This window comes from Montipora foliosa, chromosome 12 (genome assembly GCF_036669935.1).
Source record: "Montipora foliosa isolate CH-2021 chromosome 12, ASM3666993v2, whole genome shotgun sequence".
Classification (NCBI taxonomy): domain Eukaryota; kingdom Metazoa; phylum Cnidaria; class Anthozoa; order Scleractinia; family Acroporidae; genus Montipora; species Montipora foliosa.
In genome coordinates this window covers 1,854,405-1,871,904 of record NC_090880.1, presented here as the reverse complement: position 1 = coordinate 1,871,904, position 17,500 = coordinate 1,854,405, and the positions used below count along the sequence as shown (strand labels likewise).

The 17,500-nt window shown below is 44.2% G+C and overlaps 4 protein-coding genes and 1 non-coding gene across 5 annotated transcripts; 1 reads left to right on the top strand and 4 right to left on the bottom strand.

Moving 5' to 3' along the window:
- Nucleotides 1-6,429: 6,429 nt before the first annotated feature.
- LOC137980000 (uncharacterized) lies at nucleotides 6,430-7,413 on the top strand. The gene has a single exon (XM_068827317.1). It carries the CDS (start codon nucleotides 6,430-6,432, stop codon nucleotides 7,411-7,413), a length of 984 nt encoding a protein of 327 aa, XP_068683418.1.
- A 270-nt stretch (nucleotides 7,414-7,683) lies between these two features.
- On the bottom strand, nucleotides 7,684-7,757 carry Trnay-aua (transfer RNA tyrosine (anticodon AUA)). Its single transcript has one exon. It is a non-coding gene; the product is annotated as a tRNA-Tyr (tRNA).
- A 1,639-nt stretch (nucleotides 7,758-9,396) lies between these two features.
- On the bottom strand, nucleotides 9,397-10,638 carry LOC137979477 (uncharacterized). The gene has a single exon (XM_068826731.1). It carries the CDS (start codon nucleotides 10,467-10,469, stop codon nucleotides 9,762-9,764), a length of 708 nt encoding a protein of 235 aa, XP_068682832.1. The 5' UTR covers nucleotides 10,470-10,638; the 3' UTR covers nucleotides 9,397-9,761.
- A 176-nt stretch (nucleotides 10,639-10,814) lies between these two features.
- LOC137979996 (uncharacterized protein F54H12.2-like) lies at nucleotides 10,815-12,209 on the bottom strand. Its single transcript, XM_068827315.1, has one exon. It carries the CDS (start codon nucleotides 12,207-12,209, stop codon nucleotides 10,815-10,817), a length of 1,395 nt encoding a protein of 464 aa, XP_068683416.1.
- Nucleotides 12,210-12,511: 302 nt separating this feature from the next.
- Nucleotides 12,512-14,469, bottom strand: LOC137979993 (uncharacterized). Its single transcript, XM_068827312.1, has one exon. The coding sequence runs from the start codon at nucleotides 14,467-14,469 to the stop codon at nucleotides 13,786-13,788; it is 684 nt and encodes a 227-aa protein (XP_068683413.1). The 3' UTR covers nucleotides 12,512-13,785.
- Between the last annotated feature and the right edge of the window lie 3,031 nt (nucleotides 14,470-17,500).

Genomic DNA, 17,500 nt, shown 5'->3' with positions numbered 1-17,500 from the left:
CCGGTCATGTTCCAATACGAGGATATTTTCGTCGATGAGAATGACAAAGAAAGAAACGTAACCCTAAAATAATGTTTCGTAAGGTGCGCATAAAATAGTACTGTGTGTGCATATCATTTTTATCGGTATGTGGCTAGCGCGCGGCAAAGCAAAGACAAGACTAAGGAAAACAAACCAATCACTTCACAACGAATATATATATATAATTACAAATCGAGAAAAAATGATCTCTCCTTTTAAAAGAATGAACCATTAACATCATCGCGGATGCAATAAGCTACAACTTGAAAAAACCTCTTCGTATACTACAAAGATTTACTTGCGCGATTCGTTTCACTTACATAAAAATCTACTGGAAAAAAAGTTATTTGCATCGTCAACTTCACGCCGTAAAGAAGCTGCGAACTTGTCCAATTCCCGAAACGGATCTATGGTACATGAAGCGATGACTTCTCTTATTATGTTATCAATCATTTTTGATCGTTCTCTTGATTCCCTATCGCGGGATTCTGCTTTTGCGCGATTCGCACGTATTTGAGCCAAACGTTCTTGCGCTGCGTCGAAGAGGTAGGATCTCACTCTTTCCTTTTCTGTAATTCTGTCCTTTCGTCCCTCAGTCGCCAGTCTGCCATAAAAAGAAAATCAATCAGCAAAGAAACATGAAAATTAAACCCTTTAACACCACCAAATATGTTTGTAAGAGTCTCTCAGTTAAATCATTTTGCGAATCCGTATCAAAGAAGTCAGAAGAATGAAAACGTTTTTTATCATCATCGGAATAAACCTTAACATTGCCAACTTAGATAGTTTAAAAATTTGTTTGTAAGATCATAGCGCAATGTACGAAAACAAGACCTACCTTTCTGCAAAAACATGTTTGCTGATCTTGCGTGGCTGGAATTCTTTCGTGCAATAACTTCTTTTCTGGTTCATAGCTTCAATCTGTTTACTGTCTTGAGATGTTTGCAAAGCGCAACAGTTCTACTCTGTTCGTTCCTTGAACTAAATGATTGCGTTGACGCGCTCTTGATCACCGACGCGTAACGTTTGGAAAAAATGCAAGTCGTGTATTGTTTCATGGGCTCTCTGAATTTACTAATTGTACCGGGACAGATTCCGCGAAAATTGTGTTATTGTGAATACAGACTGCACTTCATTGTTGTATAAACTAATTACCTTTCCTTTGTTTTTACCGCAGTACCGCCTTTTGAAGGTAAAGACAGATGTAGAATATCGGTTGAAAGTCGTTTAACATTTCCAATACAATGTTGTTTTTGTATGAAGTACGAACAAGACAGGGCATGTTTGAAACGTTACGGGCGATTTTGGATTATATGAAACCAATTACTTCTTACCTAATTTTAAGACCAAACGTGTGGTTGATAGCAAATCTGGACAAAATTAAAGACTTTTCAAAGCCTGCTAATGTCTCACATCTTTTAGAAAAAAGGCTCTCTGGAAAAAACCGCATTTCAAACGCTTCTTTTTTTCCTTGCCTCCGCTTTGATCGCAATTAAGAAAATAATGTTATTGTGAATGAGGTGAGCTTTGGTTGAAAAGGCGCTGTTTTGCGCTATTATTTCTTCAGAGAGGCGTAACGTCCTAAAAAGCAGGATTGCCGCTTTTATTTACATCGAAAACCTCTAAGGAGTTGTAGAGAGCATTTTTTATGTCTGCAAAGGGTTTTTAAAAAGGGATTTTTTATGCCGCAAAAAAAAAGTAGATCAGCCCTAATGTTTCACATCTTTTAGAAAAAAAGCTCTCTTGTACCTATGCAGACGTTTCGAACTGGAAAAAAAAAAACCGCATTTCAAACGCTTCCTTTTTTCCTTGCCTACGCTTTGATCGCAATTAAGAAAATAGTGTTATTGTGTATGAGACGAGCTTTGTTTGAAAAGGCGCTGTTTTGCACTATTGTTCCTTCAGAGAGGCGTAACGTCCTAAAAGCAGGATTGCCGCTTTTATTTACATCGAAACCTCTAAGGAGTTGTAGAGAGCATTTTTATGTCGGCAAAGGGTTTGTTTAAAGAAATTTTTTATGCCGCAAAGGTAGATCGGTTAAATCGTTTTTTTAATTTTCCAACATACCCCCTATATCATGTGCTATTATAAATAGTCTTGAAAAAACTGATCATCATGTTCCCAAAACCATGATGAGAGTGATCGAAACAGAAACGCTTATCTTGTCGGAGAAGGCTGTGAACCACATCATAGAGAGACATATCAAAAAGGCTGTGAGAGCTTCCCAACTTTATGATAATGTGGATGTTTCCCGTTTAATTCTCGATACCATCACAGAGCTGGAGAGAAGAAAGCGGGAAGAAAACAGCAGATTGTACTATCCGCCTAAAGAGGAGCAAACTGTGCCTTATGTTTATATATTGCCCAAAAATGGTAGGGTCTTTAAAGTTCGATACATAAATATAGGGTACAGTATTGGAAAATCTTTAGGCGGATGTGATACCGATCAAATGGAAATCGTCATGGTTAAAACATCTGGGCGTTGGGACATCGTCACTGCGTATCCTTGCTCTTGAAGCAGAAACCTTTTTTAAAAACGGCTCCTTTAGGAGCCAACAATTCTATAAAAGTCAATAATCAATGGGTTTCAAGCAAACTTATGGATTTACTAATATTGGTTCGTTGTTTTTTATCTCTTAATCTTGACGGATAATTGGACAATACCATCAAAGATTTTTCTTATCCTTACAGGATAATCTCTGTGGGAAGTAAAAAAAAAAAATTAAAAGCATGTTGTGTAGTAATCTTTTCCACCAATGAAATATAGTGGTATAATCCAGAACCATATAAAAGCGAAAGACGGTCCCACACAAACCACTTCTATTTCCAACTCATTGAGTGAAACCAGAAAAAGATAAGCGAGGACGTACAAAAAATGGAGAATAGGCCATGGATTGAAGAATTGACGGACAGCGCCCTGAATCAAGTTTATGACGAATTCGAAGATGATTTGATGCTCGTGCAAGCGCTGGAACAATTTGAAGAAGGTAACTGAAATGCGTAAAAAAAACATGATTTGCATTTGCTTTCTTGAAGCGTGATATTTTGCACGCGGGTACTTTCCGTGAAAAATAAGAGTATAGGTTAATCGCTGCGTAGAGATTTTGGATTTGTAATAATGCAAACTATGACATGGGAAAAAAAAAGTCGTAATTGTTGTTTACATTTTTCATGTTTCTCTGCTTGAAAATCATGATTTTGCGATGCTGTGTTGAGAAGCGTGATATTTTACAAACGAGTACTTTCCGTGAAATGTGCAGAGAACTCGGATTTGTTACGCAATTGTCATGTTTTTTCTCTAGTGTTGTAATGCTTACATCGCAGGAACTCGGATGTCGTTGGTTCGAGATTTAATCGCAACAATTTTTTCGATTAGTTTTTTTCCTAGTTTTTTACCTACTAACTTATTTTTCGCTTAGTTAATAGAACTGTTATTGATTTTGTTTTTTAGAACAAAACGTGCAAGATACGGTTGAGTTGTTGCGTGAAATTGGCTGAAGATGTTGACAGAGAGTTAAGAATTTTCCCCGAAACATCATCCTCGCTTGATAGTCAGCAACACGGCGCTGGAGTTTTACAATCCCCTCAGGAATCTGGTCGCATAGAATTTACCCTTGAGCCCGTAGTAGAACGTCAGTCGAAAAGAATGGGAGTTCACGAACGCGTCTTTGAAACTCGAGTCCAGCAGATTGGGCCAATATTACAAGGGCAGAATTTAACGCATGCACTGATCCACGGATTACGCAGGGCATTGGAACGCTTACTCGATAATCCTGATATTGATGATCGCGACCGTATTTTTTTTCGTTTAAGTTCCAATCGGCTCGATAACAATTTTCACAGCGCGCGGTTTCAAGCAGGAGAATGGCGAAATGATATTAGGCGGGTCGACGAATTCATTAATGTAATGAGTCGCATGCTTAACTCCAATGAACAATTTGAACTAAACGATACCTTTCAATTAGAATTTGTTCATGTGCGCGCCAGTCACACAGGGTGGGGGAAATGGTAGAGATTATAAGCCTGGACACCAAGCCTCAACCAAGTTTCGATTGAAGAAAAAATGTATCGTAAAGATCCCAAGGAATGAACAGAATTTGTGTTGTGCTCGCGCCATCGTCACAGCGAAAGCTCACGTGGACAACCATCCTAAATGGCGAAGTTTCCAACGAGGTTTTACCATCCAGAGCGATGAAGCGATCGCTTTACATACAGAAGCCCACGTGGAACCCGGCCTCTGTGGAATGGACGAACTAACTCGGTTTTCCCTCGCCCTCCCTATTTTTAAAATATCGAATCATCGTGGTAGATGTAGATCGCGCGTACGCATGTTTTGCGTTTGGCGAAGGCGAAAAACAATTGGCGATCCTACATGAAAACGGTCATTACGATGCTCTCACGTCATTACCAGGTTTTTTTAGTTCCGGTTATTTCTGCGGGCGTTGTTTACATCCGTATGACCATTTGGGGCAACATGCGTGTCGTAATGCGACCGGAATTCACTGCCCTGCCTGCTGTCAAGAAACATGCTCTGATTACAATGAGGCATACAAGACGAAACGGTTGGCTTCCCACGTTTGCAATAGTTGTCGCCGAGTCTTCTATGGACCCTCCTGTCTGGAACTCCATAGTAGTAAAGCACAAGATGGGAAACCTAGCGGTCCTCAAAAACCTTCCGTCTGTCAAGCGCGACGGAAATGCGCCCATTGCCGAAAACTCCTCGTGGGAAGGAAAGAACAAGATGATCATTGCTGTGGTTGGGGTGAATGTCCGTCGTGTCGCGAGAAAGTAGACCTTAACACGCATCGATGCTTCATTCAGAAGGCCAAGGACCCTGATGAGATCCGGGAAGAGAAACGAGCTGTGCAACTGGCCAAGCGGAAAAAACGGCGACGTGAGCAAGGAGGAGACGCCTCAAAGAGGCTACAAACCCTTCGATTCAATACGGAGACCGAAAACCAGGAACAACCAGACGAATATAAGGAACCCCTTTTAGTGTTTTTTGACATAGAGGCAATGCAAAACACCGGGAAACATATCGCCAATTTGGTCGTAGGAATGACCGCTGAAAATAGCGACCCCAAAATCTTTCGCGGACCCCAATGCATTGATCATTTTTTAGAGTGGTTAGAAGTCTTGACAGAAGAGGAAACGCGCAAAATCACCGTTTTGGCCCATAATTTTAAAGGGTATGATTCTTATTTTATCGTCGACGCATTGCACCGTCGCAAACAAGCATTAAAGCAGGTTCGCAATGGCCGTAAAGTACTGGAACTGACTTACCTGGGAGGCTATATTCGCTTCATCGATTCTATGTCGTTTATCCCTGGACCTCTTTGTTCTTTTACAAAAACATTTGGACTCGACCCCGATCAGTTTAAAAAAGGTTACTTTCCTCATTTATTTAATACCTGCTCCAATATGGAGAACGATTACCGCGGTGAACTGCCTCCCAAGAAATATTACATGCCCGAGGGAATGAGCAAAGAAGGGAAAGAAAAGTTTGAGAAGTGGTATGAAGAGCAGAAATCAAAGGGGGTTCAATTTCATCTGCGCCAAGAGCTCGAAGATTATTGCATCGATGACGTCCGGTTATTGCGCGAAGGCTGCCTCACGTTTCAGCGCGATTTCCGCAAGCGCACCCGATTTTGCCCCTTTGAACAAATCACTATCGCCTCGGCTTGCAATCGAGACTTACGCCTCAATCGCATGCAAGAAAACACCATTGCCTCAGAACCTCTCTACGGTTGGCGTTTAGATGTCAATCATTCCAAAGCGGCTATAGAATGGTTAACGTTTGAGGAACAGCAATTGCGCCGCGACGCCTGGCTTGCATGTAGCGTTGACGAACGAAATCAGTTGGAAGAAATTTTCTTGGAAACAGGCGATGATAGCTCCGACCCGCGGTTCCGTCAGCGAATACAACATGCTAGGAATCAAGGCGAATATCGCATTCCAGACACCCGGTGGACAGTCGATGGCTATGATGTTGAGACCAACACGGTTTACGAGTTTCTTGGCTGTTTTTGGCATGTTTGCCCGATGTGTTTTCCTCAGCGCTCAGAAACCTACCGCCGACTGAACGACCGCTCCATGGCCGACGTTCATCAAGAAACCGTGTTACGATTACAAAGTCTTTCCGATCGAGGCTATTCAGTAAAAACCATCTGGGAGTGCGAATGGCAGAAATGTAAGAACCACGATCCGGAAATAGCTGAGATTGTCGCAGGGTACGATTTAGAAGAACCGCTTTCACCTTGAGACGCCTTTTTTGGTGGCCGCACAAATGCTGTTCGTCTTCATTACGAAGTCAAAGAACATGCCGCTGAACAAATCAAATATTATGATTATACCAGTCTCTACCCTTGGACCAATAAGACCCAGAAGTATCCGGTGGGACATCCTGAAATGATTTACGCCCCGCCACGAGAGAAACCAATTTCCGATTATTTTGGTCTCGCAAAATGTACAGTAGTACCACTGTATCACCTTTTCCACCCTGTATTACCATACAGAACTCATAACAAACTCACGTTTCCTCTGTGTCGTACCTGCGTCGAAGAAAACATCGACCGTCCTCTCCATGGGAAAGTCTCTTGGTGTGGCCATAACGAACAGGAGAGAGCATTGACCGGTACGTGGTGTACACCAGAACTAGAAAAAGCGGAACAGATGGGTTACGTGATCCAAACCATTCACGAAGTGTGGCATTTCCGAGAAACGCAAGTAGGCCTGTTCGAAGATTATGTGAACACTTGGCTTAAATTGAAAACGGAAGCTTCAGGCTGGCCCGCATGGTGCGACACAGAGGAAAAGAAACAACTCTACATAACTCAGTTTCAAGAGAAAGAAGGTATTTCCTTAGAATATGAGAAGATTGCCGTCAATCCTGGTCAGCGGGCTTTGGCCAAACTGATGTTAAACTCCATGTGGGGAAAATTTGGGCAGCAAGTAAACAAATTGCAAGTGAAAGAATTCATTGAACCTCAAGCCTTTTGTAGTTTCATGGACAGTGATCAACATAATGTTCGTTTTGTCAGCTGTATCGACGAACAAAGAGTGGAAGTCCATCATCGCGAGGAAGCGTTATGTGAAAATATTTCCCCCAATCTGAATATCTTCGTAGCCTGTTTCACTACCTGCTGGGCGCGCTTGCGTCTCTATGAAGCTCTAGAACTGTTGAACGAAAGGGTGTTGTATTTTGATACAGACAGTGTGATTTTCGTGCAATCCCCGGGAGAAATGAAACCAGTGCTCGGCGATTATTTGGGAGATTTTACGGATGAATTAACCAACGGAGATTTCATCACAGAGTTTTGCTCGGGGGGGCCGAAGAATTATGGATATCGTACGAAGAAAGACAAGTATTGTTGCAAAGTACGAGGATTTTAATTGACCGTCGAAGGGATGACACAACTCAATTATCAAGTGTTGCGTGAAAACACCTTGAAGGAACTACAAAAGCCTTTAGATTCACCGGGAAAAACCCGCGTCGCGCTGACACACAAAATCGTCCGCGTCTCGAAAGACTATCAACTATGGACCAAAGAAGCCCACAAAGAATACAAATTGGTATTCAATAAACGCGTCCTGGACCCGCAAACAGCGATCACTTATCCATATGGCTATCGAGGACTGGACTCTGAAAAAAAAAAAAAATAGTCCACCCAGTGGGATTTGAACCAACAACCTTCGGATTTATAGTCCAACGCTCTAACCGACTGAGCTATGGGCGGCAACTTAGCGATTGACAGGACACGTTCCTTGCTGTAAATAAGGCTATCTTTCATCATGATTTTTAAATGAACATAAACTATAAGAGATTCACTCAATCACAGATTTTACTTTTTTTTCAAGTTTTTTTTTATTGAAAAAAAAAACCAAGGGACCGACTAGTCACTAGGACCGTCGACACGTTCCCGCTTGTACATAAGATTATCAAAAACAAACAACATTACAGTTTTTTTTTTCACAATTTGAGTTTGCGCTTAGCTTGCATGATCCGTTTAACAATAGCTTCCGTCCAAGTTTTCTTGCCCGGCAAAGGGCTGATGGCGGCAATCATCTTGTCATCGGCTTTCCATTTGTCACGCAAATTCTTAGCTCTAGCGTACTCAATATCGTGCTGCTTGGCAATCTTATCCAGTCGATTGATACCTGGATCCCCGCGCGTTAACCGTTTCTTCAAATGTGTTCCAGGCCCCATGTATTGATATCCCGGCCAATGAAATTCAATCCCAGTCTTCCCCAACCATTTTTGAATGTCTAATCCTTCTCCACGTTGTGGGCGTTTGCGCCGAAGCGATCTGCGTGCTGGGGCTTTTCGTTTTTTAGTAGTCCTTCCCATCAAGTTTGCGGCGGGTTCGACGTCCCTGGTCAAATGCTTCCCACCCTGGTAAAGATTTCAAACGTTCTACTTCCGTAGCCGCTTTCTTACCCTGTTGGCGTTTGAGTTTATTCACTATAATGTCAGCTTTTTCTTTGCATATACTCCCTGGGGATGATCCCAAAACTTCAGCAAAGGGGAGGGGAGCTTCTCTTTGTTCCTCCAAGGACAAGGACGGTACTTGTAAACGCACGCGTTTGGGTTTGGGCGGTAAGGCGGGACGATGTGGTGTCTCCGCGGCGTTACCTGACGTTATGGTAGCACCTTTCTTGCGATACGCTTTTTTAAGCAAACTCCGCACCAGTGTGGCTGTGGGTCCTTCAATCATAGCATCTGTTTCATCATCTTCTTCTTCTCCTTCAGGCAGTGGGGCTGCTACTGGAGGCCCCCCTCGAATTTTTTTTATTAATCGATTTAATGTACGCGACACTTGTTTGACACGTGCTTCTTTCAAACCGCTTGGCATGTTAGAGTCTAACAATAAGTGTTTTTCAGCTGCAAACGAGCCGCTTTAGTCAATCGCATGTTCTCTGTCAAACGCCCTTTGTATTCATCAGTCAATCGCGACATTTCGTCCGCAGGAACCATGACATACTCGCGAAAAGTACTCATCGTTTTTGGGGTGGCAAAATGAATAACTGTTTACACTCTAAGCACGAGACTTCAAACGTTCCTCCGTCGTTGAGTCTGTCCCAATAATGTCTACAGGCTTCGCACATCAAATTATATCTCAACACGGATAGATCGCGCTCCAAGATCTGTACCTTTTTACGAGAGAGCTCTCTTTCGTCCTGTAACGTTTGTAATTTAAGTTGCAACCCCTCAGCTTGTAGTTTCCAGCGCCTTGCTTCTTGATACGCTTCAATGAGATTGTGCAATGCTGCTCTATTCATGGTCTAGGATAACAGCAAAACAATTCCTCGTTCAGTCCTTGACGAAAGTCATTAGCTCTCTGTCGTATCCACGCGCGACAACGGTTTATCAAAGATCTCACATTCAGAGCTTCAAAGAGGGTGGGGCGGAATACAAACTCGATCATGATGATGAAGAACGGTGAACACAGCAACCATCTAAAGCATTGTTCAGTCCCCGCCAAAAGCCAGCGCCTTTCTGATTCATCAACAAGTCGCGTCGCTTTTTTAAGGAAGTTTTGCGGTGAGCTAGGGTTCGCAAAGTCTGTTTTTGAGGACGCCATGCGCGTACCGTGGTTGGCGATAAGGGTACTCTCCCTTTCAAAGAATTCAAAATGACTTCGCTTACAGCATTGATTTGATCAGCGTTGGCGTGACGTAAAAGATCTTGACGCTGTAAATGACGCGCTTCTTTAGCTAGCTGTCGTAGGAATGTAAATTGTCTACGTAAACGGGGAGGCGGTGACGTGGGCATGACGTGATTCTATAGGTACAAACACGTGCGGGTACCCCTGCGAAGGTAATAGGTTCGTCCACAGACGGCGGTCATCTGAAGAGGCTGGGTGTAAGTCAAACATTAAATAGCCAAAGGGGTGTTCCGTAGCGTGACGAAATATTTGCATAACACCTTTGACCTCAGTCGGAAACGCCTGACACACCAAAGCTCGTAGCCCTGTGCAATCCCGAGGATTCTTGAAACAAACTATGTAATGCGCATTGCGCGACACGGTCTTTGCGTAAGGGCCCGGTGGAAACAGATCTTGACACAAATACAATACGGTAATGTTCCGATGGTGGGAATGTTTTGTGAATAGGTCCAACACACGCTTCTCTCTTCCTCCTTCATCCATCAAATCATCCAACACTAACACCCCGCCACCTTGCGGTGCAAACCAAGCATCCAATTCCTCTAAACTAGGAATGCCTTCGTGAAAATGTATAGCATCCTCTTTTTGCATCTTTTTAAATGTAGGTTGCCATGCTCCGTAACAATAGTGTTTGGTTTGAGGTGGTGGGTCCATGAAATGAGAAGCATGTTTCAATAATTCCCGCGTGAAGGTGGTCTTACCACAGCCCGAAGGACCGGTCACTAAAAGACTGCAGGGGGTTCGAAAAAAAAAGCCTTCTCTCTCCGGTCGTGGCTGAGTCATAGTCCTATCTGATTCTCTCCCCCATGTTTCACCGTCTTTTATTCAAAGCTTTTTTGATCCCGTATCCTGCCGCGGCACTTACACCCCCTAAGGCGGCTGCTTTACCAACGGCGGTCAACGCAGGAAGGGCTAACGCGAGTAAAGGAAAAATGCCTCCCTTCTGGTGTTTGGTTCGGGTATACACCCCAAAACACGCGCCTCAATACAGGGTCGCGTTTTGCCAATGCTGTTAGCTGTCGGTCGCTCAAGGGTACTAGTTCCATCGATGCTTGTTGTAGTAGTGATTGATGATACTGTTACACAAGTAATGCGAGTGGTTGTATTTAATACAGAAAGGTATGAATTTTAAACGTCGTAATTCACCACGCCCGTGCCACTGATATCCATCACGCTTTCAAACTGGCCCCAGACCACCACCGTCAGATTTTGACCAGGATTAGCCCCGAAATTGATCTCCAGGGTGACATCGCCTTGTTGTTGCGGATTTCGCAAGGGGCTATCTGCATCTCCTCCTGCGACATTATTAAACAGGTACAGCGTGCAATTCTTGGTGTGGCCCCAATCCCCCGGTTTCAGCATACTTTCTTGGTGTTTACCCAGAGCACCGCTGGCTTGCAGGAAGCGATGGTACCCCCACAAATCTTTCTTGTTATCATTCTGATTCAGTTCCAAGGTTTCGTAGGGATATTCATCACCGCGTATGATTTGACGAATGCGGGTCACCCCAAACTTTTGGAAGGCAAATGGGTAATGATCTAAATTCCCGTTGTAGGCGCGACTGTCCAATAATCCTACCATAAGACGGTCGGGTACGCGGCCTTGAAACAGATCTGTTTTCTTAAACATGGTACTATCCCCATCAAACGTGAATGTCCGGACATCCATATAGACGGTAGGATAACGACCCCACATGCCTTTGTTATGTCTTCGTTTAGTCAGTGCAGTGTAAGTGGTAGGGTTTAAGGTCAGCCTACAGAGATAAAATTTGGCTTGGATATCATTCGGACCCAGGGTTGGGTACTTTTTGCCTGCCATCCTTGTACCAAAGCAAAAGAACTCGGGACTGTTAAAGGTGATACGCAGCTTGATTTCAATACCAGGAACTAACACGGTTCCTGTATGAAAAGCTTCCAAATGCGGTTTCATGATCAGCCGCACCCATCCGTTCCCAAAAAACTTGGAAGTTAACACTTTCAAGGGATTCGTCTCTCCAGTAGCAAACATACCAGCGTTAACAGGGCGGTCATCATTCACAGCATTGGTGGCTTGCAGGGAAGCATTCACATTCAAATAATTCACCCATCCTTGTGGGGCCAGCAATGTTTCACCTTCACTGGGCGTGTAATTCAGCAAGGTTTCACCAAAGGCTCGGTAGGCATACATGCCCGTCTGTTTAGTCATTAACGTACCATTCAACCACATGTCAAATTGCTGGATCATGGTGTGCGCCACATTATTGACCAGGTAAACGTACTTGGTGTAATCGTCTCCCGATTGATTTGCTTCAGCTGCCGTGACTTGCCCGTCCGCATACAAACCAGCATTGTTCGCACCGGTAGGTAGTCTCATATCAAAGTTTAAATAACTTTGATTCAAATCGACAAAATCTTCCAATTCGGAAATGGTGAATTCCAAGGGGGTAATACTGCTATTGTTGAGCGGGGAGTAACCCACCCATCGAGATCCTTGAATAGCCACATCTTGCGCTGGTAAAGCCCAGAAATTCAACGACTTGCTCATGACGAAGGTCAACGTCGTTTGTGGATTGTTCGTCGACGTCGCCTGGGTTTTATCTGTTTCGTCCACCGACGGAACAGTTCGTAGTCCATGGTTGTTGGTGGTGGTGACACGTGATTGGAAATCCAGCCACCACGCTGCCCCCACCTCCGCAATCGCCGTTCGCGTCTAGGAATGGATCGGACTACTAATCGCGGCATGATGGAGACCGTGTCCCTATTGGTGGTCTAGTAAGTCTGAGATCATTTGAAAGGGGGAACGGCTTGATATATTGGCCCATTGACGGTGTGGGGAAGGTCGCTGATTTAACCATAGCAAGAACACAATCACGCGCCCTACATTGATGGGCGACAAACTGACCCATAGGTCTTGTGGGACAATACCCTCTGATGGTCATTGCTCGATTGTGTCTAAGAGCTCTGTAGGGCAACAAGCACGCAAGGAGCTCACCTCGCGGGTCCATCGCCAACAGTGCCAAGTATCGCACAACAACACACACAGAGACCACATTGTATCATTTGAAACGAACAAGCTTTATTCAAACCATTTTATACAAGAGGAAATGACAACGACACTGTCTTGGTCTGAAACGGACTCTCCTAATATGTCATTATGCTCCAGCATGCGTTCAGTCAACTTTCTAAGCTTCTGTTCAGCTTTTCGTTCATCTTTCAACATCTCTTTCAGTTTGGCTAGTGCTAGGCGAGCAATGAGTTTGCTGTGTTCCTCTTCTTTCGTTCCTTCTTCTTGCAGGTTCATTGATCGCTCATATTCATCCGTTAACTTTCGAGGTGTGATGCGTTTCCGTTTTGGAGCAGGGGTGCGTAGCTTTTGGGGCACTGTGATCTTCCGTTTCAAATTTTGGGGGTCTCCATTCACTTCGGCCGCAGGATCTTTCCTTTCTTGCTTGACTTCACCGATACTTATCTTTGGCAGAATCAGCACTTTTCTGACCGGTTCTCGGATGGTTTTCTGCATCGTTTCTTTCCTCTCTGCATTCAACGGTTTTAATAGGTCCGTGTGGGTTAATGGTGCGCCGTGAGGTTCTTGTTTCTCTGCACAGAGGTCTGCGTGAGAGGTTTCTTTGTGAATAGACATGATGGAACGTACTCTAGATGGAGGCGTTTGTGCTCTGCACATGAAATGGTGTATGAATGTCAGGGAATGAAGTTGTCTCTTTTATAGAGCTTTTCTTGACGCTGATTGGTCCAAATCCTTTCTTGCTTTTTGATTGGTCCACATCACACACCCAAAACATCCCGCACATGATTGGTTGTTTGACGGACCTTTGATTTGATGTTATTCCTAGCTCGTTTAGCTGTTTTTTGCATCGTAGACCTTACCGATTGACTGGCTTTTCTTTTCAACCCGCTGACTCCTGCTCGCAAAACCGTGCCTGCTGCCGCATCAAGCGCTTTACCTTGTGCCAAACTCTGCAACCCTTCTGCTACAGCAGGAGCCCCTATCTCCAATAGAGTTTTCCATAATCCATCTCCCACTTGCGGGGGTGTGTATCGAGTCAGACTTCCTCCTCGCATGTTAACCGTTTCGTACTAAAGGTGATTCCTTCACGGCTGCTCTATTTATCTTGGATGAAATGCAGGGTAACCAAGGTACGGTTAGATTTGTTGTTAGGAAATGCAACCAAGGACCCGTTTGTTTCAGCTACGTCCACTTGCAATGTTTCGTAGGTGTTTTGGCGCACTGGATGAAATTGTTTGTGTTTGGGTTCGAAATACATCACACCTCTTCCTCGTCTCTCGTACCAGACTTCGCGCAATAAATCCGTCTTCATTCCTCCCACAATCGTGCTCTGCGCTACATTACAGTACACATGCAAGGTGCGAGAAGGCTCCCCAACCACCATTCGAAAGGCATGGTTCAGGTTGGTGAAACGCCAATTACAACTCATGCTTAATCGAAGGCAGTTTTTTTCTATTGCCCAGAACACACCATTTCCATCTTTATCCAGCAAATCTCGGTACTTCTCAGAAGTTGTCAGATCAGGCACTTTGTCATCTATATACTCTCGAGACAGGTTATGGCCCAACTCCCCTGTTTCTGTCAGCCATCCCATCTTGATAGCCAAGGTACCATTAATCCAAATTTCTGGAGTGTTGTCTACACCACCGAGTTTGATCTTTGTATTGTCAATCAGCAAGTCTTGCTCGTTTCCTTGCTGTATCCACCGAAAGGTTATGTAGATACGTTTTCCCGTGTCGTCCACAAAATGACTCCCTTGAAAGTTATCCCTTAGGCGCATTTGGGTGAGAAAATCAATACAGGCTTTCATGAAACTTTCTCCATCCACCACTCACTTGAATTGATCGATATTCATCATGTTAACTTGCACCTCTGATCTAACCCCAGATCTCATCAGCGTTGTGTAAAACAGAAAATCGTATTTTGGTACCAAATGGTAGAGGTTGACACGAGTGTCAGGCACGGACATACTGCTCAAGGCAACTCGCCAACCCTGCCCCGGCAATGTTAGTCGCTTGGGCAGCCGGACCTTAAAACTGGATGGTGAGTTATCTGGAAATTCAGGTGACGGATCACTCGGTAAGGTCACGTAGAAATCACCCATAGTTCTGTCACCCTTTCCACTTGCGAATGGTCTTTGCATCGATCCAACTGTCGTATTTATCAGACCATCCTTGCCAACGCACTTTGACCTGATTTCCTTTGCGTTGTAAAACCTTTTCTATGCGAAACAGTCCGTCATCTGGTACGGTAACCGGTTGCAAATCTTGTCTGTAAAATGTACCTTCCACTGGAGTCCCATCCCATTCTTGTACTTTGTAGGTCGGTACTACCTCTGGAACGACTCGCCGGATCACAAAAACCTCTTCTGTCCACCCCGGCAAATACCCTTTTTCAAATGGTCGATGTTTCTTGTTCAAACGCACCCGTGTCCCTTTTACCAAAAGCGTCTGCTTGTTCTTTTTCTTAGCTAGCAATCGTTTATCGTATAGACGGTGCCATACTTGGGCCTCGTTGACGCCCGTTACGTCTTTTGGAGCTATGCCGATGCTCCGATGAACGGTAGCGTTGTATCCCTGCACGATACTCTGTAAGACCTGTAAGTATGCCCGCGTGTTCTTGGCTGTCAAGTACCGGTACAGTTTCTCTTTCAAGGTGCGATTGAACCGTTCCGCTAGGGCTGCTTTAGCGTCCCCATGCGTGCTAAAATGATGAATACCGTTCGTTTTCATCAAAGTCTGGAACGTCCGATTGTAAAATTCTTTGCCTGCATCTGTCTGCAATTTTTGCGGTGTGCGCCCGGATCGTGTCAAGATGGTTTGCATGGCCTGTGTGACCGCTACCCCTGTCTTGTTCTTCAAGGGTTCGACCCAAGCATATTTGGACAACACATCTACTACCGTTAAGGCGTATCGGTTCCCTTTGTTCCAACGTGCTAACCCTTGCAATTCAATCAAATCGGCAACCCATTGTTCATCGATGTTAAACACTAAGGTGGGTAATGTAGGGAAATGTTTTCGGCGGGGACGGTGTAACGTGTAGCTTAAGACCCCTTGCAGTAGGTTTTGGGCCTCGCGTCTTTTTAACCCATGTGCTTTGGCAAAAGCTTGGACCCCGCCCAAACTACCAGGCTCTCCGGGGAACTCGTACGTTAAGGGTGACGGTTTCATGACACTAACAACTTCACAGTTTTACATCAACATTTTATTTATCTTGTAAAATGTAACGCACAGTCTTGCATCCCCCAAAATTACAATTGCACGGTTTCCAGCAAAGAATCTCTTCGGGCGTGCCTTCCACATAAACTTCGTTTTTCTCTTCCATGCACAGTTCACACAACAGCAAGTCTAACACATCACTCAACCGCGAGTGCCACAGGATCACTTCACGACATTTGGCCTCGTACAATGCTTGGTAACTCTGATTTAAACGTTTCAGGCCGTTCAGTTCTCGTCTCATTTCCAAAACGCGATTATCTATCTCCTTTATATCCTCCTCTCCTTCTTCCTGTATGCGTTTTTGCGCCATTTCCTCCTCTTCCTTGATGGTAGCCCATCGTATGGTATGTTTGATGATAGACTTTTCGAGATGGAGGCGACGCTTATCCAGGTTCCGTACCGTTTGGTGTTGACCTTGCATATCATTGTCTTTCATACAATCATCCACAGACTTCAATTCCTTGACTTTTTCTCTCAATGCGTGTTCAACGTCAAAGGCTTGGCAATGCCTTATTTGTCTTGTCCTACGGGCCTCCTCTAAACTCAATGCGTCATTCATGGTCTGCTTCTATCTCTGTCACTGTAAACTATCGTTTTGGTGAAACGGTGAGTTCTTTTTATACAGTGATCTGGACATTGATTGGATGAGTGAGACCATCCAATGACACGCTTCGAGCAATCAATCTTTCTTTCATCTTCTCAATGCTGTATTTCTCCGTTAACTGTCTTTGCACCCATCGATCATTAAAGGGTATCATATGGTGTTGTTCTACACGGGGAAACATTATCATACACTCTTCATGCCACGGTTTTAAAATATCATTTTTGTTCACCGATAAGATGGTTGCTTTTAGACACGCATCAGATTCTTCTGCTCCATTAATCTTTGAATAACGCTCCCTAACATGATTTTCATAGCTTTTCCAGAACGCTTCGAGTATGTCCTTTCGCATTGGAAGGCGACATTTCTTTCTTTGGAGATGGCGCTCGTGTAACTGCTGCTTTTGAACTCGAACCCTTCTTTGAAACTCTGAGCAACGCGATGTAACTTCGTCTTCATCCACCAGGTTTGTGTTAGGAATTCTTTCAAGACAGTCCCGTGTCTTTTTTCTCTTTTTAAAAAGAGCTCTTGAAACCTCACTGTAGAAATGAACGTTTCTCATCCTCAGGCAATATGAAAAAACAGTGAGCAAGAAGGACGCTTTTCAAACATTGTGTCCCTCAATGTATGATGGACCGATGACATCATTAGGAACCAATCTTAGGAAGGTATATTTTGCTTCTCATTGGAACTCTATTTCCCCCAACGATTCGAAAACATGTTCTGTAAACTGCGCCACGGGTCTGTATGAGCTTCCATGTTTCGCGTACCGATGATGGCGCATGTCTTGCCCATCAATGACGTAATAGGTTCGAGGCAGGCTTCAAACCTGTCCTCAACACGATCATACTCGAACCAGCGATTATGCGTCATCGAGTACAGATACAAGGGTTTATGCATCAGGCGTGCCATCTCTACGCCCCACCCCGTCCCACCATCCACACACTCTAATCCTTGACTGTTTCGTGCAAATTTCCCAAAAGCGTACACAG

Bases quoted from the DNA above. Each gene is read 5' to 3' on its own strand.
- LOC137979996 (XM_068827315.1), bottom strand. From the start codon at position 12,209: ATGAGCAAGTCGTTGAATTTCTGGGCTTTACCAGCGCAAGATGTGGCT.
- LOC137979993 (XM_068827312.1), bottom strand. From the start codon at position 14,469: ATGCGCCTAAGGGATAACTTTCAAGGGAGTCATTTTGTGGACGACACG.
- LOC137980000 (XM_068827317.1), top strand. From the start codon at position 6,430: ATGATTTACGCCCCGCCACGAGAGAAACCAATTTCCGATTATTTTGGT.
- LOC137979477 (XM_068826731.1), bottom strand. From the start codon at position 10,469: ATGACTCAGCCACGACCGGAGAGAGAAGGCTTTTTTTTTCGAACCCCC.